The sequence below is a fragment of the Pteropus vampyrus genome, unplaced genomic scaffold, assembly GCF_000151845.1.
Source record: "Pteropus vampyrus isolate Shadow unplaced genomic scaffold, Pvam_2.0 Scaffold300, whole genome shotgun sequence".
NCBI classification, from domain to species: Eukaryota; Metazoa; Chordata; class Mammalia; order Chiroptera; family Pteropodidae; genus Pteropus; species Pteropus vampyrus.
The window spans coordinates 1,692,849-1,719,165 of record NW_011889081.1 but is presented as its reverse complement, the minus strand read 5'-3'; the positions used below and the strand labels follow the sequence as shown (position 1 = coordinate 1,719,165).

General features: G+C 48.1%; 2 protein-coding genes across 23 annotated transcripts in view; one reads left to right on the top strand and one right to left on the bottom strand.

Moving 5' to 3' along the window:
* The window catches only part of DNASE1 (deoxyribonuclease 1), a 73,408-nt gene that overhangs the window by 46,758 nt on the left and 333 nt on the right, over positions 1-26,317 (top strand). For 3 of the 22 annotated variants that reach the window (XM_011376501.2, XM_011376500.2, XM_011376498.1), the window contains exons 4-13: positions 3,432-3,550; positions 4,559-4,633; positions 5,017-5,164; positions 5,480-5,568; positions 5,728-5,811; positions 6,105-6,220; positions 6,476-6,588; positions 6,688-6,842; positions 7,291-7,387; positions 14,936-16,060. In XM_011376501.2, the coding sequence (XP_011374803.1) occupies positions 3,483-3,550; positions 4,559-4,633; positions 5,017-5,164; positions 5,480-5,568; positions 5,728-5,811; positions 6,105-6,220; positions 6,476-6,588; positions 6,688-6,842; positions 7,291-7,387; positions 14,936-15,052 (1,062 nt within the window). In that variant the 5' untranslated portion in view covers positions 3,432-3,482 and the 3' untranslated portion in view covers positions 15,053-16,060. Of the gene's footprint in view, positions 1-1,597; positions 2,553-3,431; positions 3,551-4,555; positions 4,634-5,016; positions 5,165-5,479; positions 5,569-5,727; positions 5,812-6,104; positions 6,221-6,475; positions 6,589-6,687; positions 6,843-7,290; positions 7,388-7,613; positions 7,929-14,935; positions 16,061-18,627; positions 18,856-21,217; positions 21,621-26,317 lie in introns of those variants that run through there. The other 19 variants (XM_011376506.1, XM_011376505.1, XM_023521208.1 and 16 more) reach the window with 17 other exon arrangements.
* The window catches only part of TRAP1 (TNF receptor associated protein 1), a 45,689-nt gene continuing 27,253 nt past the window's right edge, over positions 7,882-26,317 (bottom strand). The window contains exons 6-18 of the mRNA XM_011376514.2: positions 24,930-25,090; positions 24,112-24,221; positions 23,323-23,396; positions 22,233-22,388; positions 20,209-20,329; positions 19,419-19,488; positions 16,220-16,367; positions 14,199-14,384; positions 13,619-13,757; positions 13,156-13,241; positions 11,512-11,657; positions 8,357-8,429; positions 7,882-8,136 (exon numbers count right to left, since the gene is read on the bottom strand). Coding sequence (XP_011374816.1) covers positions 8,035-8,136; positions 8,357-8,429; positions 11,512-11,657; positions 13,156-13,241; positions 13,619-13,757; positions 14,199-14,384; positions 16,220-16,367; positions 19,419-19,488; positions 20,209-20,329; positions 22,233-22,388; positions 23,323-23,396; positions 24,112-24,221; positions 24,930-25,090 — 1,572 coding nt within the window. The 3' untranslated portion in view covers positions 7,882-8,034. The remainder of the gene's footprint in view (positions 8,137-8,356; positions 8,430-11,511; positions 11,658-13,155; positions 13,242-13,618; positions 13,758-14,198; positions 14,385-16,219; positions 16,368-19,418; positions 19,489-20,208; positions 20,330-22,232; positions 22,389-23,322; positions 23,397-24,111; positions 24,222-24,929; positions 25,091-26,317) is intronic.

The following is a 26,317-nucleotide window of genomic DNA, read 5'->3' as shown; positions in this document are numbered from 1 at the left end:
TAGGGATGTAGCAAGATATAATACTGAAACTGTGAAGTATCTACGTCCTCCCCACTGGGCCACATAGTATGCAGCTAGTCACCCCAGTCTCCCACAGCTAGTTCTCATGGCACTCACTGTTGGATAATGCAGGACCATCTTCTCACCTCAAGATCCTTAATCACATCTGCAAAGTCCTTTTTTTTTTTTCCATATGAGTTAATATTCATAGGTTCCAAGAATTAGGACATGGATATCTTTTGGGGGTGGTGGGGAGCATGATTTAGCCCACCATCCCATCGAAGGAGGCTCTGCACCATGTGGTAAGGGATGGGTCCCTCCCTGGGTGCCGCGGTCCAGCCACGACAGGATCCAGGGGGCCCCGAAGGTGGGCAAGGCGTCGGCGCGGGAGACAGTCGACTACACAGCTCAGAGGCGGTGTGACACTGTTCCGTTTTATTGTGATTTGAGTACAACTTTTATACTTTTTATTTGGCATTTGATTATACTTTGTTGTTAAGGTAGCAGGGAGTTAAATTTCTGTGGTTAGGTGGAGCAGAAAATCTTATAGAGTATATTATTATTAATGTTCATGATTAACTAGTACATTTTTCTCTCAATCATTAGAACAGAACTACCTGATGGAACAATCTAAACTTTTAATTCTTATATCTATTACGTAAGATACAGTTTGATTTAAGTAAAGGTGATAGATAGATGTATTCATAACAGCAAGCATTGGCTTGTGGGCAGACATTGTTCTTCTTTCTGCCTGAAGAAATCTTTTAAATGCTATTTGATTTATGCTATATCTAAAGTTCAAGCTGAACCTTTCTCATAGCTGTTCAAAAGTTTCCTTGGTGCAGTAATGAGGAAAATATTTATAAAAATCAGTTTTACAAAGCTGCTTTCATAAGCTAAGTTTCTGTTCCTTTGTTTTTAAGCACCAAGGAGATCCCGACCTAGCCAGCCTTTCTATGAAACTTAAACTACTATAAGGCACATGAATTCTATCTTTATTCACTACATGTATACTATCTTTATTATAAGCTTCTGAATAAGGCAAAGGAAGATCAGGTAATCTTTTCATACTATTAGCCCCCCTAGGTGGATACCAGAGTTTTCTATTTATCCACTAGGCCACAAAAGGAGGCCCTTCTATAGTAGGCACAGGCTTATGAGTAAATTTCTTATCCTTACTAATTTTTCTACTAACTGCGTGGGAACAGGAGTATAAACTGGTTCTAGTATTCAGCTTGTTATAATTTATTCATAATATCTTTAAGAGGCGCGTCAAAAGGAATTTCCCTTAATAATTGTTCAAATAAAGGGTTTACGCATTCTGGACACGTCAGGGTGACTAGAGCTGATTCCATACGCGGGGAATTTACTGTTTTCCTCAGAGCCAATTTTGAGGAAATCCATTTGTATAGCGTTTACACTTACTAGAATTTGTGCTACCCAAATTCCCCCTATTAATAGGATCATTTCTAAGAAACCAATTATCCCTAAACACATGCCACGTCCTCGTTCTTGACGATGCATTCCTTGAAGCCTCTGTCCCCATCTCCGGACCTTGTCACGCAGTAGGGTAGAAAGAGGACGCGGCACCTGGGATAGAGGGTTTGCCGTGTGAAGGCGGGTGCAGGAATGTGGGGGCCTGGAGGTCTGGGAGCAAAGGTGGCTTGAGGGCAGCAATCAGGGACCAAGATCAAAGTCACAGAAGTGCAACAAATCAGGCCAGCTGATCATGAAGCAGGAGGATACGGAAGGGATTAAAAACAGTTCATTAGGTAAACCAACTTCACAGGACCACAACCTCCTAAAGTGATGAAAACAAGCTGATGGATGGCTCTGGCTGTCAGCACTAATACTAACCAGCTCATGTGTCCCTTGATATGGTATCTGTAAGATGGAATCAGGTGACCTGATCCTCAAGCTGCCAGGAACCCAATCTCAGCCTTTTGAAAAGGTTTAAATGCTGTCTTTAGCCGTTTTCAATCCCTGAGGCTGGGACAGCTTCAAATATGTCAACATTCAGACCCCCAACTACCAAGCAAGACTATCAGCCTAGATTTCTTCTATGGGTTTCTTTCCTGGACACGCTTGCCAGACCTTTCCAGGGGAATATGTGAGCAAATCTAGGAGGCTCCTGGTCCAGCTTCTGGCCAGACATGTGACACTTACCACAGGTGGCATAGCTGTAGTTCACACCATGGGTGCCCCACCCCTCTAGTTCTCAGCACATGAGACACTGATGTCTGTCTGCCAGCACCCCTGTCCTCCCCTCAACCAGATACTGACCTTTCTGCTCTAGAAAGCTCCCAGCCACATTCCTTGCCTTCTTTCCTTGACCCATAAGAAGAAAGGTCCCAACTGCAACCCTATTACTACAGAGTGCCAAGCTCAGTCGCCATGTTGCCCGCCCTCAGAGTTGGACCTGCATGAGAGGCAGCACAACCTGGAGAAGAGCTGGGCCCAGACCAGGTTCATCCACAGCGAAGTCAACCTCTTTGAGCCTCAGTATCTTCATCTATAAAAAGGGGACAAAACCATCACTGCTTTCCTCTTAGGTGTGTCTTAAGGATCAATAGATATAACATTATTCCACAGAAGAATCATTTAACATCTTAAAAATCCATCTATCCCGAAGAACAGTAACCCTCTGATATTTCTGTCACTCTCTTCCATTTGTATTAGTCAGCTGTTGCTGGGTAACAAGCAGTCCCAAAACTCAATGCGTACAACAGTATGTATTTTTTCTCTTGCTCACAGGCCTGCATGTTAGCTGGGAGAGCTCTGCTCCCTGGGACTCTTCTGGGGCCAAGCTAGAGGGGCTAGCTACTCAGGGCATGCTCTTCTAACGTGGTGGAAGGTAAAAAGTTCCATAGAGGTAAACAGAAGTACATGATGCCTCCAGAGATCTAGGCTTGGAATTTGCACATTGCCATTTCTTACATTCTCTTGTCCTAGCAAACAGCAAGGGCCAAGCCCATCACCAATAGTAGTGAGCCAGGGGGTGCACTCCTCCTGTGCTGGGTCCCACACTACAGACACAGAAGGGGTACCAGGCAAAAGAAGAAAGCCCGACACTTCTTGCATTTTTCAAAGTCAGTTCAGCAGGAAAATGGGCATTGATAGCAGACAACTTCCTTTGATCAGGGTGAGCTATTTTTACATTAACCCTGACAGTCTGCCACCCTCTTTGGTTAAACTAAACCTGCTCCAGATACAGGAAGGGGTAATGGCATGTCACAAAGAGCCTAAAATGAAAGGATAAAGAAAAAGTCCTCTTAAGCACTGAGGCTAGGAACAAATGGCTTCAAAAGAAACCTGATGTGTGTAGGGCTAAGGCAAAAAAGGACTTTGCAGACATGATTAAGCATCTTGAGATGGGGAGATGATCCTGAATTATCCAGGAGGACCTTAAATTCAATAATCTATATCTCTAGGAGAGCGGGGCAGAGGGAGAATTGACACACGGAAGAGAAGGCCATGTCAAGATGGAGGCAAAGATTGGAGTGATGCAGCCACAAGCCAAGAACACCAGGAGCCTCCAGAAGCTGAAGAGGCAGGAAAGACCTTCCCCTAGAGTCTCCAGAGGGAATATGACACTGTAACACCTTGATTTCAGCTCATTGAAGTGGATTGCGGGCTCTGCCCTCTAAAACTGTTAAGAGAATAAATATGTCATTTTAAGCCACCAAGTTTATGGTGACTTGTTATAGCAGTCACAGGAAATGAATACAAATGGGGAAGTCAAGGATTCCAAAAAGAAGTGACTGGACCCAAGGCCTGTCATGGACGCTCAGCTGCTGTCTGTCTTGTAACTCAGTTACTTAGGTCACCTGTGCCTGTAACACACAGGCTCTTGTTTGCCTCAAGAAGGCCCCTTACCACTGCCTTGCTGGTAGCTGAGGTGGGCCCTGCAGTCCCTACCCCTTCCTGGCACCCAAGCCCTGCAGCATCCAGTGCTGCAGCTCACATGTACACTGTAGAGAGCCCCAGCTTCTAGCCAAGTTGCCTGTAGCCCTCAACAGCTGATGGATTTAGAAACGGGTTGGGACTAGTGAGACCTGGTGTGGTCTTGAGCTACAGAGCAGCCGCCATGGGCTCCATTAGCAACATGCAACTTCTGGCCTTGGCCACTGGCTCCAAGGTCATCTCAAGTCCTGCATACAGGAGTATAGCCAGGGCCCTGCCCTGCAGCCCACACCTGCTCCCCATCCCTGGGAGAATGATGTTTGTGAAGGACACAGGAACCTTTGGCCCTGTTAGACTTTATGAAACCAAGTGCAGATGTTATCGGGTGTTCTTTTTACAGCAGCAAGAACCTGTGCCTGTTGAAATAAACACATGCCAACCATTCACCTGTGTGGGAAAGCCACACAGGCAGTGTCATTGTTCTGTGTCCTCCAGGTGATACCCTGGGAAAAGTCACAGCTGCCGAAACCTTTAAAACCCTAGCGGGGTCGAGCATTCTCTGTGCAGGATTCAGAGCTGCAGTAGCTCTGCATGAGCCTCTCAACTGTGTTCCTTAATGGACTTCCCTTTGTAAATTTTTTTTTTCTTAAAGCAGCAAAGGGAGAAAGTATCGAGGAACATCTACTCCTGACTCAGCAGAATCTCCATCTTTGCAGAAGTCACATTTCAGGTGAGTGTGCCTCGTGCCCCAAGAGCTGAGAGATTGTGGCCAAGCTGGGTAAAGCCCTGGCCAGTCCTTACTGTGTAGAGCAGGGAAGGCAGTGAGCCACTGTCCCAGTACCAGAGTGCCAGGGGCCTCCTTAGACTGGTAACCCTCACAGGGGCTTGTCTTCTGGCGGATGGAGGGGTGAGGAGACCCTGGGGTCCTTTTTTGGCACTAGTGTTTGGCTCTCTGGTTGCTGGTGAGAGGCCTGAGGCTTACCCTGGCTGCTCAGCACGGTCCAGACAAGTCACTCAGCATTGGGCTCCACCAGCTCCACCCTGGTGGACTCTGAGGAAAAATGGGGTACTGTCTCTGCTGCCCTAGACCCACATGCAGTGTCCCTCCTCCAGAATGAAGGGTGCTAGGCTGATGGGCTTGCTGCTCGCCATGACTGTTGTGCTGCATGTAGCTCTGTCCCTGAGAATAGCAGCCTTCAACATTCAGACTTTTGGGGAGACCAAGATGTCCAATGCCACCCTCTCCACCTACATTGTACAGGTAGGTCCAGGTCAGCTTGTACCCAAGGAACCCAGGGGCAGGGGTGCTCTATCAGGCCTTGGGAACACTGGATCAGCGGTCAGTCCTGAGGGCAATCAGACTCAGGCCTCTGCTCTTAGCTCCCCAGTCAGTCAGGGAGACAGGGCCCTTGGCACTGCTATGGCTAACAGCATCAGGCTGCAGGCCAAACATTTAAAAGCACCCTGGACAATAGCAGCTCGGCTCCTGCAGGGACCCCTGGAGTAGGCAGGGCCTAGACATCCTGGTCTCCAACCAGCCCACTCCTGTTCAGCACTGCTGTGGCCCCTTCCCCAGATCCTGAATCGCTACGACATCGCCCTGGTCCAGGAGGTCAGAGACAGCCACCTGACAGCCGTGGGGAAGCTGCTGGACAGACTCAATCAGTGGGTGACAGTGGCAGGGTGCTGGGAAGGCACATGGGGGACGGTGACCATCCCTTCAGGGCACAGTGCTACTTCAGCTAGGCCCCAGGGACAATGATGTGGGTAGGAGCCTTGCTGTAGATGGCAGACTGTCCTAACTGGGACGTTTCCTCAATCCAGGGATGACCCCAACACCTATCACTACGTAGTCAGTGAGCCACTGGGACGCAACAGCTACAAGGAGCGCTACCTCTTTGTGTTCAGGTAAAGCCCAGGCACCAAGACAAAGGGCCACCTCCTCCAAGGGCACCAACAGAAGGCCGGAGAGGTATCCAGAGAGCCCATAAGCCCCTCTTCCAGGGGTGGGGGCAGCAGTCTTAGGAGACAAAAACTGGAGGACAGAGAACAGGGTCTGAGTTGTGCCACTCACCCTCCTAGGTCCCTACTATGTGATGCCTGAGCTTAGACTGGGCCCCTTGCCTGCAGCAATGGGTCTAGTGAGATAAAGCAGTGCCCCCAGGCCCAGGCGAACCACCTTCTGGCCTGGCCTTCTGCAGACCTGACCAGGTGTCCGCGATGGACAGTTACCAGTATGATGATGGCTGTGAGCCCTGTGGGAATGACACCTTCAGCCGAGAGCCAGCCATTGTCAAGTTCTTCTCCCCATTCACCCGTGAGTGCTGGGCTGCAGAGGATCTTCTGCCCTAACAAGTCGGTCCCTGCTAACCCTTCCCAGGGGGACCACATAACCTGCTGCCTCCTTATGCCTATTGCTTTGGTCTTATGTTGAAGTTACTTACGAAAACATCTACCTCTCGGAGACTGTCTCTGTTCTCCATCCAGCCCCAAACACATGACTGAGCTGGGCTGATGCACCCTCAGACCAAGCCTGCCCCTCAACACCTTAGTATGACTACCTTCTCCACAGAAATCAAGGAGTTTGCCATCGTCCCTCTGCATGCGGCCCCGTCAGATGCAGTGGCTGAGATTGACTCTCTCTATGATGTCTACCTGGATGTCCGGAAGAAGTGGGACATAGAGGTGAGCCCCGCCCCGCCCCCCCTGCTCCCCCCACCTCCAGATTGGGCTCCAGAGGCCCCTGTTCTGTCCCTTGGCCAACTGGCTGGTGTCTCCTGGTAGGACATCATGTTGATGGGTGACTTCAATGCTGGCTGCAGCTACGTGTCCCCTTCACACTGGTCGTCCATCCGCCTGCGCACAAGCCCCGCCTTTCAGTGGCTGATTCCTGACACTGCTGACACCACGGTTAAATCCACGCACTGCGCCTACGACAGGTTAGCAGGGTCCGTGCCCCCAGTGGGTTCTGCAGGCTCAGAGTAGGGATGAGGGCACCTCCATGAGTGGCTGTGACTTCTGTCTAGGCTCAGCTTCAAAAATGGTTTCCAGACCTTTTAAGGAGACACCCCTCCTGAGCTTCAGTCCACTTAGGAAGTAGAATAAAAAGTAGCAGTCTTTAATTTGGGGAAAAGCACATTTAGGGATAACATGATGCTAGTTTTTCTCCTCTGAACAATCTAGGTATACAGGTCAGCCGGTGGTGTAGTTTGGGCATACACAGACCTGAATCTGGCTGATTCAGGCTCCAGTCGGGGAAGGGAGGGTGGGCAGTGACACCAGGGGCTGCGCAGGCCAGACGGGAGCTGCGGGGATGTGCTGGGATCTGAGGTTTAAGTGTGAGGAGCCAGTGGGCTCAAGGGAACCTTCTCATGTCTGGCACTACAGGATCGTGGTTGCCGGAACTCTGCTCCAACACGCCATTGTTCCCAACTCAGCTGTTCCCTTTGACTTCCAAGCTGCATATGGACTGAGTGACCAGACTGTACGTGACTATCCTTTAGACAGGCTGTAACTCTAATGGGGGCCTGGGAGATCTAGACTTCTAGCAATCACTGTTTTTGTTGACTTGAAGGAGCCACTTGTATGTGGCCCTGGGAACCTCTTCCCAGGCAGATATGAACAGAGAACAATGCGTGGGGCCAAGTCTTGGCCCTGAGGGAGTATTGCCGCATGAGCATCCCTGTGCTCACTGCTATGTTCCTCCACAGGCCCAAGCCATCAGTGACCATTATCCGGTAGAGGTGACACTGAAGAGAGCCTGATAGGAATGGGCCCTGGTGACCTGCACGTGACGGCTGATCCTGTTGTCATATTCAGGTTCTAGGAATGGAGTTGGGCACAGGGCCATTGTCCCCTTCCCCACCCCCAGCTTGAGGAAGGGGATGGAAGGTAGGCTTTTTCTTAGCTTCTGTCCTAAGCATGGGATTGTGTCACCAGAATAACCTACCTTGTCATTCTGCACAAAAAGTCTTAACATTTAGATGAAGGAAATACCTTTTAATTTAATAAAGCTCAAAAGGGGGTGTTATTGGTGACAGTTATTTCTTCCCAGCTGGTCTCTGGCTCCTCTTGCCACAGCAGAGGCACAGGTTCCATTATCACTTCCCCTGGGGGCTCTCACAGCTGCTGTTAGTGTCGCTCCAAGGCCTTGACAAGCAGGTTGTTCAGGCGGCCCACCATGGGCCGGGGGTCATCGACCAACCCTGCTGCGATCATGGCATTCTCATAGATCTGAAAGACAGGATGGTAATCTTGTTTACAGGAGGGCGGTCCAGTCCTAGTTCTAGCACTTGGACATTTTAATGCATTTAAAGGAAGAGAGGTGCTCCTTCTAAAAACAGGGTTTTAGAGGAAACTGAGCTGTCCCACCTCAAAGGAAGACGCAGGCTCACAGAATTGGCAGCCTGGGGCCTCTGTTCTCTTGCTCTCAGCCTATTTTCAGGAGACTCACCTGCTCCATGAGCAGCTGGGCCAGGTCAGCCTCGCTCTCTCTCAGCTGACTGAGCTTCTTGATCAGTATGTGCCTGCAACAGAAACCCCCAGAAGTTCTCTCAGAACTGTGCACCCAGCACAAGGGCCTCTAATTTCTGAGGTTTTGAGAATAATCAGAATATTCAAAAAAGTGTAATAGGACAGTCCAGTATAAAAAACAGGCACATAAAAATTAGGAGACATGAATGATCACTGACAGATAAATATGATTACACACCCAGAAAACCCAAGTCCCAACAGTCAAGAATTTTGATATTAGAAAATGTAGTGAGTACCAAAACTAAACATATGAAAAGGCATATGCTGGTTCTTGGATAAGCAGACTGTAATTAACAGTGAAACTCTCTAAATTAATCCATACATTTAATATGATTCTTTTATACTAAAAATTTTTATACTTAAATAATCTAAATTCATAAATAAAACATAGAAGAAGAAATCTAGAAACTGGAGGAAGAAGTCTCAGATGTTAAAATATATCATAAAGCTCTAGTAATTAAATTGGTTAGTTCTAGAAAAGCCAACAACTCGGTGCAAAAAAGGAGATAACGTATAAAGAGCCCCCCACACAAGGGCATTTGGGAATTTCATTCATACCTGATTAAAGACAATATTCCACAAGAATGAAACAGGATAACTGGCAAGCCAACTAGAAAATAAAGTTGGATTCCCATCTGATTCCTCAGACCAAAGTAAATTGCATAGGTATCAAATTTAGAAGAAAATGGAAGAAAAGTTTTATAATCTCAGAAAGGGAAGGCTTTCTAAGCAAAATACAAACCCAGAAGTCAATAATATAACTGACTACGTAAAAATTGATTTTTTTTCTGCATAGGAAAAACTATAACTATAGTGTCTGACCTTACTCATAAAAAAACATGGATATTTTAATTTTTCACATGAGAATGGAAAAAAGTGAGATTTGATAAAACTGAAGGCATTGGGGAATCAGATTTGTCTAACTGCTAGAAGACAACTGAGGTCTATAAAAGCTAAACATGGACAGTACTCTGAGACTTAGCAATTCCCTTTCCTCGCAGCACTATTTATAATCAGAAACACTGCACAGCAAGTTACCACTTGTGTAACAGAAAGCCACAGATGAATCTGCATAAGCACACAGTATCTCTGTAAAGATACATGAGAAACCTAATGAGGCTATATCGAGGACAAAAGTAGGAAGAACTTTCACTATTAACTTTGGTTCTTTTGGATTATAAGCCATGTGAACATATTGCTAATTTTAAAGACAAATAGCTTTTAAAAAATAAGTCTTTTTGGCAATAGAAATGAGCTCTTCCACACAGTTTATGAAACTACTTTTGTGCCAGAACTGGTTAAATCGAGTGAGCGTCCAGTCAGCATCAGCGTCCATCTTTGTCAGGGATTCAGCTGGAAGCTGCATTCCTGCCCAGAGAGGGAAGCACATCATGCAAACTGGTACAGGTCTTTTGGAAAGGTGTCTGACATACTGCATGACTAGCTACTAGCCAATTTAACATCTTTCATTCGAGAATTCCATGTCTAGTAACTTGGCTCAGAAAACGAAAAAGGTACCTCCCCTATTCCCCAGCAGTTTACAATAAATAAAATTTACAGTTATAAAGCAACATGGAAAAATAATTTTGATAAAGTAATAAATGAAAAAAGACATGTACTATATATTGAAAAACAAAACCCACAAAATATGAGATAAAAGTCCAAAAGAACATATACCAAATTGACTACACTGATTGTGGCGGGTAAAGCCATGGGTTTTTTCTTCAACATTTTTGGTGAATTGTTTATGTAATTCCATTTTTAAAATTGCTGCATATAAAATCAACTTCCATAAAAATGCCTTCAACAGTTAGAAAATAAAATTACAAAATCTACAAGACATCAAAAACTATTAAAAAATGTATAAGAACTCTATAGAAAACGTTACCAAAAGACATTAACGTTACCAAAAGACCTAGTAAATATATATTACATTCACAGATGGAAAGAACTGATATAAAGCTACCAAGTCTTCTGAAATTTATTTAAACACAAGTGAGGACCTAGAGTAGCCAAGACATCCTTGAAGGAATATAAGAGAACTCGCTTACTGAATACAGAAACTGTGAGAAAGATGAATGTTAACAGCACAGTTACCCAGAAAGACTGAGGTGTACAGACGCCTGACACTTGACAGAAAAGGCAACATGGATCGGTGGGTAGGAAGCAGAACAAATTCATAACTCTGGTGACAGATTTCTTAAGACTCAAAAAAGCACCTATATTTAAATTAAAAACTTCTCATCAAAAGATATCTTAAGGCAGATGAAAAAACAGAGGGAAGAGAAATTTGCAACTGATAAAGTATACATAAGAGCTACAAGTCGATTTTTAAAAAAGAATCCAACAAGAAAAAAGAAAATTTTATAAGACATGTCATGAGAAAGCCAAGGCCTTAGGTAAACGGAGGGACCTACAGGTTCTCATGCTCTGCTTGGGGGAGCTGGTGCCAGTACTCTGGAAGCAGCTGGGCATGGCCTAGCCCAGCTAAGGACACAGCAGTTTCACGCCTGGGTGCACAACCCAAGAAACTCACACATGCACCACCATGTGCATCAGACATGGAGACAGGAATGTTCAGAGCAACTTGTTCTCAATAGCCCCAAACAAACTACTGGAATGACCATCTAATTAGAATAAATAATTGTGCTGAGGCAGATTCAACCCATGAATATTACTCAGCTGTGAAAACAAACTACAGCCACCCTCCATGGGGACAGTGTCTCACGCACTGAATGAAGAAAGTAAGACTTCACATAAACAGGCAAAACTGTATTTAGGAATAAACAAACATGGTAAAACCATAAAGCAAAGCAAGGAAATGATTATCACAAAAGTAAGGACTGTGATTACCTGAGAGGGGCAGAATTCTAGTAGAAAGAAAATGGGGAACATATGAAGACCAGCAAGGTTCAAAGTTAAATTGAATAGTTTAATTACTGTCCTTATAAATATTGATAAGTTTTATGTACTTTTCCTATGTGTTAAGAATAAACACACACACGTGATTTTAAAGGATTAGCTGGCAGGTCAAACCAGCACGCCTGTTCTCTGGGCATCAGCTGGCAGCCTTACCTGGGGTTGATCTCCAATGTGGGCTGCAAGAGCTGAGCACGCTCCTCCTGTGTCTTGGCCAGCTGCTGCATGCGCAGGAAGTGCCGGGCAGCCCCCATCTCCAGCACAGTGATCATGGCAGGGTGGGTATCCAGTCGAAGAGTCATCTGTAAGCAAGGCCGGGGACCCTGGGGTGAGGGACCCTGAGCCAGCAGTCTTGACCAGGTGTGAAGCTTCCCCAGATGACAGTGCAGAAGAACATAGGTCTCCAGGGACGAACTCTCACAGACTCCAATGCAATGCCCGCCCCTACCTCCCAAATCACCCACTAACAAGAAGGGAGCCTGAACTGCTGCCCCAAACTAAGTTCTTAGAACAACATCCTGTTTGAGGACTCCCTCTTCTGTCCCCAAAAGCCACCAGTTTCTAATGTGTCAGTTACTGTCCAAGGACCATCTTGCCTGGTGGTAACCTGCACCTCTCTTCTTCCGGCCACTGCCAAGTCCTACAGTGACTAAGACTCCCTAGGCCTAGACGCTCCACTTTTCCAGGTCTGTCTGCAGTCCCTTCCCGCAATCCCATCCTTGCAGATCTCACCGTCTCTGGCTCCCTCTGGCCTGATTTAATCAAATACACCTTTTCTTAGTAAGCGTCACAACCCCCACTCCCTGGTCAAGCCACCTTCCCCTCCACCCACCCCATAGGCTTCGGGCCTCCTCACTTGTGCCAGAGACTCTACTGGGCCTGCTGGGCCCATGGCATGCCCTGGCAGCTTGGTACCGAGAACCTGAGCTCCAACAAATCCCAGCTCCATGATGTCCTAGTTATGTGACCTGGGGATGCACTCTGCCTTTCCTTCATAGGATGAAGATAATTCCACCTCCCTCATTAGTCACCTGAGGCTTAAATTGAGTCCCCATCATAATGACATAATGGACACAGTGAACAGCTACATAGTGAAACCCTGGCTACACACTTGGCTCTCGATGCTTCCTGCCGAGAGCCCTTCCCCTTTCAACCTGTGCCCTGCTGCTACCTGACACATAGCCACCTGAGTCCACCCCCCTTTGCTCTTGGCCATCCCTACCCTGCATACCTGCCTGTCCCTTGGGGCCACTCCTGGACTGTCCCTGAACCACTGACCTTGCACTGGACACCTGTTCTCTGGTGACTGTCTTCCTCTTGTAGCTGAGAGCTGGACCAGTTTGGTTCCTAGCTCTCTAAAGCCCCTTCCCCCACTAAAACTCCAGCTAGACCATAAGCTCTCTAAGGGTTGGGGGATCCCCTTGTATCCTTGGCCATTGCAGCTCCCCTGGGGCCCAGAAAGGACAACTCTAGGGTGGCCAGGTGGGGACCCCTCTTTCTATCTGCCCACCAGACCCTTGGCCGTTTACTTTTCACTTTCTCAGTTCTCACTGCTCTCTAAAGTGGAGGAAATGACCCAGCTGAGCCTGCTTGTCCTGCCACAGCAACACCCCTGGGTGCCTGTAGCTACACACATGTAAGTGTGCACTCAGAAGCAGCAGCGACAAGCCTGGTAACCCCCACATATCACAGCTTCGACTGTTACTGGGTGAACTCTCAGCAGGCCAGCAACTCAAAGCCAGCCATGTAGTCAGTGGAACCATGGGGGCCGGGTGGCAGGCTGTCTCCAGAAAGCCTCACCTTCACGTTAGTGACACGAGACCCCAGCACATTTCTCATCCAGGCCATCAGGTCCTCTGTCTCCTTCTCTGACAGGCGGTCATCAGCTTGAGAAGAGAAGTCAGTGAGGTCAGAGGCCGTTCTCTACAACTCCCACCTCATTCCCACTGGGGGCCCGAAATGTCCCAATGCCAAGTTTCTAGTGGGCTCATCCCCACCCCCAACCCCGGTCACTGGCACAAAGAAACCATGAAGGATGCTTTTCATGTAATATTCAGTAGGTTAAACTGGACCTCAAAAAGACACTTGGTTGCCCTGAGGCCCATACAGTTCTGTTAGAATCTAAAGACACTTGAAAATCCTTATAAACCCATGCTGCGGGAAGGAAGAGGCCCTGCTGTATCAGTCCCTGGGCCTGTCCTAGCCTCACCTGCACCCCCAGGCCACCACCCACACATCTGTGCCCAGAAAGGAAAGAACTGACCTGGGGACCTGTCCTCAAACTTCTCCTCCTTGTAGTGATCGACGACGATGTCCGTTTCCACAGAGATCAGCTTCTTCTTATCAAACTCACGAAGGTGGAGCAAGGTCAGCTCATCAAACTGCTCATAGCAGAAGAGAACCTGCAAGGGCCCAAGGACTGATCCGTCAGGCCCAGAGACTTGCCCGTGACAAAGAGAGGGTGGCAGGAGTAAAGGCTGCAGGCTGGGCCCCGAGTCCTGGAAGAGCCACACCAGATGCTGGGGCTTCCTGGGCTTTGTAGATGAGGCAGTTTACCAGACGGTGCTGAGGGAGGTTCCGGTTATGTCTTAGTAGTAGAAATAGTGACTTCTACTTAAAAAGAAATCTCTGTGTTACCTCCTACAGAGATATAAATCAGATGGCAGACTTCAGCCCGGGCCTCTGTGTCCCTGGACGCTGACTCATGGCTCTCCCAGGTCCTGGGCACATTCAGCCACTTTCTACTAAGCGCAGAGAACCACCTCCAGGTGCTCAGACCATCTTGTCCTCTGACCTGGCTCTGGCAGCCTGTGGGGAATGAACCTGCCCCATCGCTCACCTACCTCCATGTTTTTCTGCTTCATGGCCTCGTAGTAGGGCGAATGCTCAGCCAGGTGCCGGCTGGGGGCACACAGGTAGTAGATGTTGCGGGTGCCGGCCTGCATGCGGCTGGCGTAGTCCATGAGACTGGTCAGTTGCCCGGCAGGCAGTGCCGAGGACTCATATCGCAGCAGCTTTGCAATATCCTCCTGTGGACAAAAGGCAGGTCACTGCTGGTTCCAGGTTATCGCTCCGAAAGCCTCCTAAACAGCTGGGCACTGACTCGGGAAGCCCGTGGCTAGAGGGAGAGGAGGCTCTGCTGGCCTCACTCCCTGCTGATGGGCCCAGCATGTTCTTCAGTCGGGGCAGCTCGTGAAGAGGCCTGGCCCACAGATGGCCTCTAGACTGACTCAGCCCTTGGTGGCCATGGTGGTGTGTCCAGCAGGCCCCACATCAAAGGTTCAGGGGACCCGAGAGAGCACCTTCCACCCCCGGTGGCCCAGGGCCTCACAGAGAGCTGCTTTCTAGGTAAGCTGTGCAAACCCTAGGAGTAGCCAGATTCTCCACGTGGCAGAGAATGCTCTGTGGAGAGAGTCCTCCCTCCGTCCCTAGTCATATTGGGCTCATGGACACAGTACGAAGTCCACATTTCCCAGCCTTCTTCCAACCAGGTGACTAGTCCTGGCCAAGTGGGTGCAAGTGGAGTGTGCAACTTGGAGAACAGGCCCTTACGGGAGGGACTTGTCCTCTTTCCTGTCAGCTGAAATGCAATGTGACTGCTGTCTCGATTCCTGGTAGGAGCTGCCTGATGAGGACAGAAGAGCGGCAACAAGCTGGACATCTGGATCCTGATGCCACTAGCCTGGATGTAACCTGAGACATCAACTCTGCTTTCTCTACACCACTGATTCATCAACAAACACGGCAAGCGGTTGGGACACAGGGACCTGGAGGGCACCCACAGGGCTAGGTCCAAATGAAACAGTAACATGATGGTGAAAGGTGAACAGAAGGTGAACAGAGGAGAAAAACAAGGATGTGGGACCCCACCTGGTGAGTCATGCTCTGATTCAGACGCTAAGCCTGTGCTCATGGACATGTTCTAGGCCCCCATTAACAAACACCAACACACTGCGTTAATATTTATAAAATGCTCAGACAAGCCTCTGGCATGTAATGAACACCACTGAGGTGCTATTAACCAAAAATACGATAAATGTGTATCAGGGGAGAGTTTAAACTATAGGCTTGTGCCTGGAGCCAAGTGAATCTACCGGCCACCAGGAACTTGGAGGGCCCACAGAAGATGTAGCCTGGGAGCCTCAGCATGCCTGGTGCCCCAGACCCACCCTCCCCCATGGCCGAAAGAACTACCCCTGGGAACCCCAGATGTTTGGTCACCCTCCTTCCTTGCTGCTGTTCTAGAGCAAAAGATAAAATGCCAGCACTGGGACTGACTGCTCACTGAGGACGGGTGTCTTTTTTGGGGTGATAAAAATTTTCTGGAACTAGACAGGTGGTAGTTACACAATTTGTGAAAGGAGTACATGCCACCGAATCATTCACTTTAACAGGATGAATTTTATGATATGTGAATTACATTGCAATTTTTAAATGGCCAAAAAATGTAATGCTGAACTGAACTCTGGCTCCAGTGAAAGGATTCCTACCAATTTCTTCCATGACAACTGTACCTGCTCTTCCCTGCCCTGGTGAATCAGTACCTGACCCTGTCCCTGCCTGTTGTGGTCTCTGGAGCCCCTTAACCCCTTGTGGGAAGAGACAGAGTGTATGCCTACTTCCTTCTAGCCTCAGGCAAGGGGAATGAAAGGAGATGAGACTCATGATGCTCCTGAACACAATGCTAAGCCTACTGCAGTCGCCAGCAGAAGTCCAGAGGCCACATGTTACTGACCTCCAAGCAGCAGTGGCTGGGGTGTCCAGCTATGCCATTATGTTCTGGGGTATGTAGGTTCCTGGCCGCCTCCAGCTCCCTCCACAGCCCAAGGCAGCACAGAGAGAGGCCCAGACACCCAGAACCTACCTTGACCTCCTGCTCAGCAGTGGTCACAATGCCCTCCCTCATGAATAAGCCATAATCTTCAAAAAACTTGGCATATTTCTCAGCATCTTTTTTACTCTGGTCAACGAAGAATTTTATTAGCCTCTGCTGCAGAACATCCCGGAGTTTCCTGCAGAACAGAAATGCATTTATCATGAACAAGCAACTTTTATGAAGTACTAATGGCCAGAAGGATGAATGTTCAGCTCCACTATAATCAAAGAAGTGAAAATAACATACCATGTTGGCCAAACTAAAAGAGATGAAGCAAAAAGAAAAGCCAACCCTTGGCAAAAACTAGGTAGGAAGACACAAGCCCCCTAGAGGCAGGAGGTCAAACTGAAAAATCCCAGAAAAATCCCAATATAGATAAATTACAGTGTACTTATAGTACATATGTATGCAAAGACTATACTACTTTCTACATGTAATAGTTTTTCATAATTAGAATCAACACTGTATACATGATATATACTACAACTTGGTTTTATGTTGGACGTTGCTATATACAAAGACAAATTCTACAGATTGGGATTTTGTAGATCAGGGTGTTTACTACAGCATAAAATTATGAGCAACTTGGAATCCTTTCACAATGTATACACGTGTCAAATCACCATGATGCATACTTTAAACATCTTATAATTTTATGTCAATTAGACCTCCCATAAAGTTGAAATTTTAAAATGTTAGTAAACAATTATGTTCAATGTAAAAAGTCAAAATAAAAAAACCACCAAAACTTTTTTATAAAATTATAAGCAACTTTATTAGTGGGATTAGGAGTATTTTTACTTAATATTTTGCCTTTCCTTTATAAAAGTGAAATCATCATGTATTTCTTTAATCCAGGATAGAGAAACAATAATATTTAACATTTATTTAATCTTTTCCTCTTCCACTCGCATCCTGAATGACTCAGTCCTTCAGCCAGGATGGAATGGGACAAGCCAGCACCCACACCTGTGGCAGGGGAGCCACAGTGACTAGAACTAGGCGTAGAACCCCAGGAGGGAGTCCCCAAAGGGCCAGGGTGTGGGGAGCCTGACAGGGAGCATCTGGGCTGAGGATGGCAGGCAGCCTACTCTGTGGAGTCAGAGCCCAAGTGGGTGAAGGGGACACCCAAACTGGGGGAGGGCAGTAGTGGCAGCAGACAGGTTACATGGAGGGGGACTGGTCACAGGTAACACAGGAAGGATAGTGAGAGGCAGAATTCTCATCATCAAAGGGAACAAACAGGGAAGGGGCAAGACTAAGAAGTCCTGGTGGTGCCGGGTAGCACTGGGTGAACTCGGTAGATACAAAAACAGGTATGGATGCAGATATATACAAACACACACACACACACACACACACACGCACACTCTCATATTCCTCCACTCTATCCACTAAGAAGGCCTGGGAGAAGTGACACTCCAACAGCAATGGCATCCCCAAGTACCCAGATCTTGGCGGCTTAATACCACTCTCCATTCAAACAAACCCCAGCTCCTTGGAGGAATGAGTAATTCCAGGGCTGGGAAATGATGCATGAAAGCTCAAAACACAGGTGAGCCTGAAACATCTTGTGCCAGAAGTGAGGAATTACTCAAAGCATGAATGGCTCAGCAGATAGCCTGAGTGGGCTCCCGCTGGTTAAATCAGGGACAGTTTGAGAATCAAAATAAATAATGACAATAACCACTGAACAAAAGGAAATCAGTTCATACAAATTAGATATTAAAAAATAACACATAAATGAATACCTTGAAAATTTGATGAAGCAACATGCTATTCACAAAGCTGCAAAATATCACCCCATGTGATGTAGTAATTATAAAGGTGAAAAGAACATTCACAGAGAAGGCTGGCAGGTACCCCCTTAAATCAAGTGTTGACATGCAAATCACCAGTAAAGAACAACTCAAAGTCAGGCCCCACCTGATAGGATGCAGTCATTTCATGCTCTTCCTGCTCCTAACCCTGAAGGAGCATCAAACTACCCAAACTGAGGGACAATCTACAAAGTCACTAGCCTGAAATCTTCATGAAAGTCAGGGAAATGCTGTGGAACTCAGCCAGCCTGAAGGAGGCTAATGAGACAACTAAAAGCACCTGTGACTGGACTGAACCCTCTTACTCCAAAGAACAGGACAGCACAAGAGGTGGGACGTGAATCTGTCCAAGATGGTTGGTGATCCTGCACCAGTCAGCTCCCTGACTGGAGGCTGTACTAGGGCTAGGGGGAGAATATCCTTATTTGTCAGAAATACACCCTAAGAAAAAAAATACTAAGATATTTGGGGACCATCAGGCAGATGACTTACTTCCAAAGGGTTCGGGGGGGAAAGTATACTTTGTATCATGTTTCCACCATTTTTATAAATTTATGATTCTTTCAAACATTTCAGTTAAAGCTGACTTTCCTGGTCAAGATGAATCTCACACTGACAATCTGACAATGAAAACCACAAGCAGCAACAAAATGGCCAGACATACCCTGCCTGCAGCCTTGGTGCCGGGGACAGAGCATGTGTCTGCAGTCAGAAAACATGAGTTCTCAGATACAGGTTCACGCACAGGCTGGCGAGACTTAACTAGTTTCCGCAGCCAAGACACAGGACCTAGAGGTTCCCACCTTAGAGTGCTGTTTGAAAGCCCAGTAAAGTTCTGGGTGAGAATAAACACTAACAGTAGCTACTGCTACCATCAGGAATGTGACATGAGAATTGCAGCCATGTCAGCCCACAGGGATTCCAAGAGCGGCTACTACAAAAGTGGGTCCGGTGCCTGACCCTTGCTTCCTTCATGCCGTCAGTGATCTTCCGGGACCAAGGTCAGAGGTAATCCTGGCTCTGTGGCTGCCCTGTGCCTTCTCTGCCCCAGAGACAGTATGCCTAGACTTCTCGCAACTGTGCCCACCTGGGGTTAGGTGGCAGAGACTGGCCAAGAGAAGTAACATCTCTCAGCACAGGCAATAATTTTCCTCAATGGGTCAGTCCTCAAGCCCTTTTTATAAAAACGTGAAGCAAAAGAACACATGACCTGCATGCATTCTCCAAGCATACGGGCAGCTCCTCTGGCAGTTCCTTGCTTTGCTCTTGGCTGCTCTGAGCCTCCAGGGCCCTCTGGTGGCCAAGGTGAGCCAGTGAAGCCCTCGTCTCGGCAGGCACCCACACCCCTCAATCCCCTGGTGGCTTACCTGATTAGAGCGCTCTCCTGGAGGAGCTCTCGGCTGAGGTTCAGGGGGATGTCCTCACTGTCCACCACACCTTGGTGAGACACATGCCCATTAAGACCATACAGGTGCCTGAGGCTCTGGCCTACTCTTCCGTGGGTTCCTTGCCAGGCCTCCACATTCTCCCTCACAGCCCACAGGAGACTCAGCACTGCCCCAGCCCCTACAGGTCTTGACGTCCCAGAATCTATGCAGACAGCCTAGGTCAGGATGTGATCAGAAAAAAAGCAGGCAAGGCCAGAGCCTTTGCCAGGGAAGTTTCTAAGATTTCAGGACCAGTCTGACACCCTGAAAACCACTTCCTGGATTTTATGTTCAAAGTCATAAATATGTTGTGGGTATTTTGCACCTTTGTGTGCTATGAAAAATACAAAGATTTACATGCTGAGTTCTTTATTAAACTATAATCTCACTCAAATTCAAAGGAATTCATGTATAAATCTGAAACTCATGTAATATCTAAATAATTTAAACATGTTCATCCATCCCCCTCTCCCAAATCAACTAAGACTAGTTTCTGGAAGTGGGCAGTTTCCTAGGAGGGTTCCCTGACCCCATGCTCACTAAAGATGAGCTCTTTCTGAGGAGCATTTGAGAACTTGCTCCCCAACATATATCATCAGTTTGGTTCAAATAAACTCATAAAAATCCAAAAAAATAAAAAAAATAAAAAAGCTCCTTCTAATTCAGGGAACCACTCCTGTCCCTGGGCTACATTCAGGCCACACACTGAGCACAGGCAACGGCCACATACCCCGAATGAAGCGCAGCCATTTGGGCAAGACATCTGTGGCCTTGGTCTGGATGAGGACTTTGCGGCTGTACAGCGAGATGCTGGAGCCCAGCTCCCGGCTCACATCAAACATGGATGGTTTCTGAGGATGAGAAAAGGGCAGTGTAAGCTGCCCCCTTGGGGGCAGAACCTACAAGATCATAAGGGAGCCCTGATGACAATGCCAAGAACACCCCTCCCAACGCTGGCCCTGGACTGGGAGTTGTGGGATGGATCTATGGTGATCCAGAGGCAGGTATAGGCCAGGAGACCGTCCATGTCTGTCTGTTCAGAAGCCCAGAGCCTGAGAAGGACTCCTACATAAGGGCTCTCAGGGGGCCTTTTCCGGGCAGCTGCTGCCCTCCCCAACGTACACCCCTCTGGATATAAAAAAGGAAGACTTGATGTCCCCATGAACAAAACCAAACCTGCCAAGGGCCTGAGGTCAGCAAACTACAGCCCACGGGCCAAATCTGGCTCATCACCTGGTCTGTGTAGGCTAAAATGGTTTTCCCATTTTTAAATGGTGGAAAAACAAATAGTTCACACTACGTGAAATATGAATTCCGGTGTCTACAGCTTTCTGGACCATAGCTCCACTCACTGGTTTAGACACAATCTACGGTGTTTTAATGCCACAGCGGCAGACCTCCCTGGCTAGGTGTGGCCTGCACAGCCCAAACCAGACACTACCTGGCCCTCCACAGAAATGTCTGCCAATCCTTCCTCTAGACTAGTGCTTCGCAACTTGCAATTTGCACACATATCATGCTGGGATCTTGTTAAAGTGGAGACTCTGATTCAGGCCCTGGGGGGAGCCTGAGATTCTGCATTCCTAACAAGTCCCAGGAGATGCCAGTGCTGCTGGTCTGCAGAGCACACTCAGTAATGAGGGTGGAGAATAGCTCTCTCGAAAGCAGATACTAGGTGTGGGCGTTAAGAGGGCGCCAGGAGAGGCTGAGTCTAACCCGAGCAGGTCTCCCTGTTGCAGGCTTTGTTAGAACAAGGAAGTCTTGGGGGGAAATGGAAGATGGAGAGAGCACACTCATCTGAGCACCACAGAACCCCATCCCACTGCAGAGCTCAGGAACGCACTGCCAGGAGACAGAGCCCTCAGGCTGCTCCGAGGATCCTTCCTGCAGGTACCCAGCCAGCACCCTGTCTACAAAAGCCGAAGCCTGCACGGCCAAACAAACGTCTCCACTCCAACTGCAGGAAGCCATGTAAAATATTCTCTTGCTTTGAAACTCTGCTCACCGAAGTGTACTGCGATAGATGACTGGCTAAAGAAACTGTAGTATATATATACAATGGAATATTACTCAGTCATAAGAGATGAAATACTGCCATTTGCGACAACATAGATGCACCTTGAAAAAATCATGCTAAGCGAAATAAGCCAGATTGAAAAAGTTGAAAACCACATGATATCACTTATATGTGGGATATAAACCTAAAAGCAACAAATGAGCAGGACAAACAGAGACTCATGGACATGGACTACAGACTTATGGTTACCAGAGGACTGTAGAGTAGTGGTTACTAGTGGGGTGGGGGAAGAGGGAGGAGGTAGACAGGGTAAAGGGGGTCAAATATAGGGGAGTAGGGGGAGAGTGAAGTGGGTAAAGGGGATCAAACATAATGGTAGCCGAAGGAAACTGGACTTTGGGGATAAACACACAGTAGAATATACAGATGTCAAATGATAATGTACACCTGAAAATTATATAATTGATTAACCAATGTTACCCCCAATAAAATTAATTTAAAAAGAAAAACAACTCTGTGCTCACCGCCCTCACCCCCCAGAGGCATTGGTTTTTCTTTTACTCTGATGCTGCCAAGTTAATTTTTGTGATGTCTGTGCTGAACTGTTCCCATTCAGAGAAAGTGTCTCTGATGATGGAAAACACTATCACCATTGGGGATGCCTCGACTCAAGGAGGTGCAGCCAAGCCACTCACAGCCTCAGCACACTGAGGGTGGCTGGTCAGGCCTGTGCTCACCATTTCTGGCACATAGAAGATGCTGCGGATATTGAGAGGGGCATCTGTCTTGTAGTGCAGGGTGTAGCGGGGCTTGTCATAGGCCTGTGCAATGTAGCGGTAGAATTCCTCGTGCTGCCACTCACCCACGTCCTTAGGGTCCATCATCCAGACAGCCTGAAAATCGAGATTAATAGGGGATGTTATGTTTAAGACACATCCTCCAAACAACTGCATGGAGCTGAGCTGGTAGAGCTCATGGTGTCTGGGTGCTGGCGTGCAGAGGACCAGCTAGCCTTCTGGGACAAATCAGGACAGTGGCCTCAGGTACAAGCCTCTCCCTCTGCCTCCAACCAGCCCCCTCTGCTCCAGTGCTAGGGGAAGAGGTATCCCAGATTGGACGGGTAAGGGTGCCCACAAAGACAGATGCACAAAAGGCTCTGAGAACAAGGACACTCTCCCCAGTACAGTGTGTCCAGAGAGCCAGCCAGGAGGCAGGATCTGAATGTACCCACACAACTTCATGAATACTAGCGATGAACGGGCAAGTGGATATAGAGAAGGGTCTAGCCACTTGATGGAGTATTATTCAGCAATAAAAAGGAATGCAGCACTGATAAGTGCTACACAGAGCTAAACCTTGAAAACACAGTGATAAGAGGCCAGACACCAAAGGCCACATCATGCTAGATTCCATTTATATGAAATGTCCAGAATCAGCAAATCCATAGAGACAGAAAGTAGATTGTGGATGCCAAGAACTGGGTGAGGGGGACGGGGAAATGACTGCTAATGGGTACAGGGTTTCTTTTTGGAGTGATGAAAATGCTGTGAAATTAACCAGTGATTACTGCATGACTGAATACGCTAAAGACCACTGACCTGCACACTATAAAATGGTGAACTGTGTACTATGTGCCTTACACCTGGTGCACAGAGATGGAGGGAGGGGGGGACCCTGCTGTGCATCACAAATCTCACCTCTCCACAAAGACTACAGCGCTTTTGGATTTTGACAGCATCACCTAGTCCCATCTCAGCCCATCCAGATCTGAAACGTACCAATGGGCCTCCACAGCTGCCTGAGCCTGCAGGAAGCCGAAGGTCTTACCTGCAGGGTATTAATACGCTTTCCATTAAGGTACAAGGGGAAGCTGACGAAGTTACTGTACTTTGTCACCACATCTGGAAGAGACAAGAAAAACAGCGATGACTACAGGAAGCTTCTGGAGATGAAAGCTCTGAAAGCTGCTGCAGGGGTAACTCAGCAGGCTAGGGAGGACTCATCAGTGCCATGCCCATGTCACAAGTGAAAAGCCAGGGCACAGCAAGGACACATCCTGCCGAGCTTACACTAGAACCAGATGTCTCAAGGCCCAGGCCATGATGAGACCATGCCACATTCTTGGTGACATAAATGTGGTTTTATGAACACTGAACCCTGGAAAGCGCTCAGCACCTTCAATAGGCATTTAGTAAGACACGGACAGAGCCCACCCCCACACAGAAGCACGTGCCCTGGTTCTTGGTGCAGCCTGAGCTCAGGCTGGCCAGGTGGGCAGGCCAGCCACATCTGACAATGAAGGCAGGACGATGAAAGGACTGTGTAACCCCCAAGTGACTGAAGACAAAACACTGCCCAAAGGGCGGAAGAGAAAACAAATCTGACTTTGCCAGTCTGGAGGCTAAATCTCACCTCCTGGTTCCACATGAAACCAGCGGGGATTGTCCTTAGTGGGCCTGGGCAGCCAACCCCAGGAAGACCCCTCGCTCCCCCAGCTCTGCCTACGTCCTCCAAACACTCCCACCCAGACCGAATCTCCTAAAACACACAGTAGGAGGTGCCTCACTGACTTGGTGCTGCCAGTCACATGTCTCCAGAAGCCCAGGCTCCACGCACCTCGAACCCGGGCCTCGCTGGCGAACTCTTTGCAGTCTGACTTGAGGTGGATGATGATTTTGGTCCCAGTTCTAACTCCTGAGGCTTCAGCGATTTCGAACACCCCGGAGCTAAGACACACACGGAAGAGGGAAAGCCAGTTCCACACATCACTGTTGACAAAGCCTATATGGCAGGTTCAGTCACTCTTTCTTGGGATTTTCACAGGCAGAGCCCAACAGTTTGAAAGCCCACATAGAAAGAAAAGGCAAAGTGCCACTTTTTCTGAACCCTGCTTAGCCCTCCAGCCACCAACGCTGTCAGGGACAGTGGCTGTTGAGGTGTGGGGTGCAGGGCTCTCCCACTCCCTCAGGACAGCCCCTGCCCATCAGGAGCTCCTCTTGGGCTTTATGTCAGGTTGGCGCCAGACACTGGGGGGAAAGGGGCAGAGCCCCGGAGACTGCCCCACCTCCTACATTAGCTCTGTGTGTTTCTGAGCCTCTGGCACAGGCCACATGACTCCTTAAGAGCAGAGAAACTGTTTCAGAAGTAAAAGATACCTCATTGATACCCCAGCCCAAGTTCACTCCAATAGGAGGCTCTGTCGGAAAAGTGGGGTTCAGAAAGGAAGTGGGAGTGGGGAGTAGCTGGCTTCCCAAAGTGTGAGGTTTGGGCTCCCTGTAAAAGGCTCAGGACAGCCCACTGGTGTTTTCTGAGAAGAGTCTAACTTTCCAAAAAAAGTGGTAATGTTTCAGCTAAATCCCACTCTGCTGAGACTTGGCTGCAGTGGCCCCACGGTAGGGGGACACACCCTGTGTGTGACAGGGGAATTCACTTACCCATCTGAAAGCCACTGGTAACCAGGGCTGCCTGGGCTAGCTGAGCGGGAATAGACCTTGACTCTGTCAGCCACCATGAAAGCAGAATAGAAACCCACTCCAAACTGGCCAATGATCTTGCTGCTGGCCTCCGCCTGGTTCTGCAGCGCGTCCAGAAAGGCCTGCAGTGGCAAAGGCTGGTCAGAGGGAGGGCACCCCCTTCCCTGGAGAGAACTGCCATTTGTGATTCCCTGTGTTCCTCTAGCACGGGCTAAGCTGGCACTTAATCCTCAAGACAAGGACACAAAATACTTTCTCGTTCCATTTTACACAGAGAACAATGGCACAGAGCAGTAGAGTGATTTGTCCAAAGACCCCTAGCTGGGCAGCAGCAGGATGGGGCCTATATCTGACTCTCAGGGCCTATAACTCTGCCTGCTGGCTGAAGTCCTGTGGGTCACACACCACGGGCAAGTGTGAGGAAGTGGCAGTGTGAGTGTGTGCGTGAGTGTGTGCGTGCGTGCGTGCGTGTGTGCGTGCGTGCATCCTCTAAGCAGGAAGGAGCAGCTCGGCAGTTTCGTGGCTGGGGCGGCCTCTGAGGTTCAGCATGTGAAGGGTGGGGGGTGCCTAAATATGTCTTTTGTGCTTCCAGATTCTAAGCTTCATGGGGAAATGGTACATACCAAACACATGCTTCGTACGGTGTCACAAGGCACTTAACTATTATAACACGTTATCAAAGTTCCTAAGATTAAAAGTTAAGTAATGTGAACACATTCTTTGCTATGAATACTGTCCAACAGAACATTTTGCAACAACGGACATGTTCTATATGGTCCAGTATGGTAGCTGCCGACCTCGCTTGACTATTGAGAACTTGAACTGTGGCTCGTGCAACCGAGGAACTAAATTTTAAGTTGTATTTAATTAATTCAAATTCAAATAGTCACACTTTCCTTGATAAAAACACAACAAAAAATGTAATGCAGGGGGTAGTAACAGTATGGTAAAGAAGTTTTTTAGAAGTGGAAATTTCTGTGAATTGCTTTGGACCAACGATTAGACTATTTTCAAGCACTTGGCGCGAAGTGCCATTTTAGGCACCATGTAGGTCCACAAAAACAAAAAGCAATTATTTGGTCACCAAGGAGAGGCACAAAAATAGCCAAGGGCCACCAGCCTTAGTCTTGGGCTGGCACAGATGCTGCGGACACCCTGAGCACTGACACTTCCCCTCACAGGCTCCTCTCACCAGCAACCACCACCCCCGATGTCCACTATCTCCACAGAGGGGTTCTGAAGAATCATGCAGCCTGCAGACATCATGGGGTAAACTGTGCTGTCTGAGGGGAAGAAGGACTTATCTCTGCCAACCTTCTCTGCTTCAAGCCTACGCAACTCAAATAATT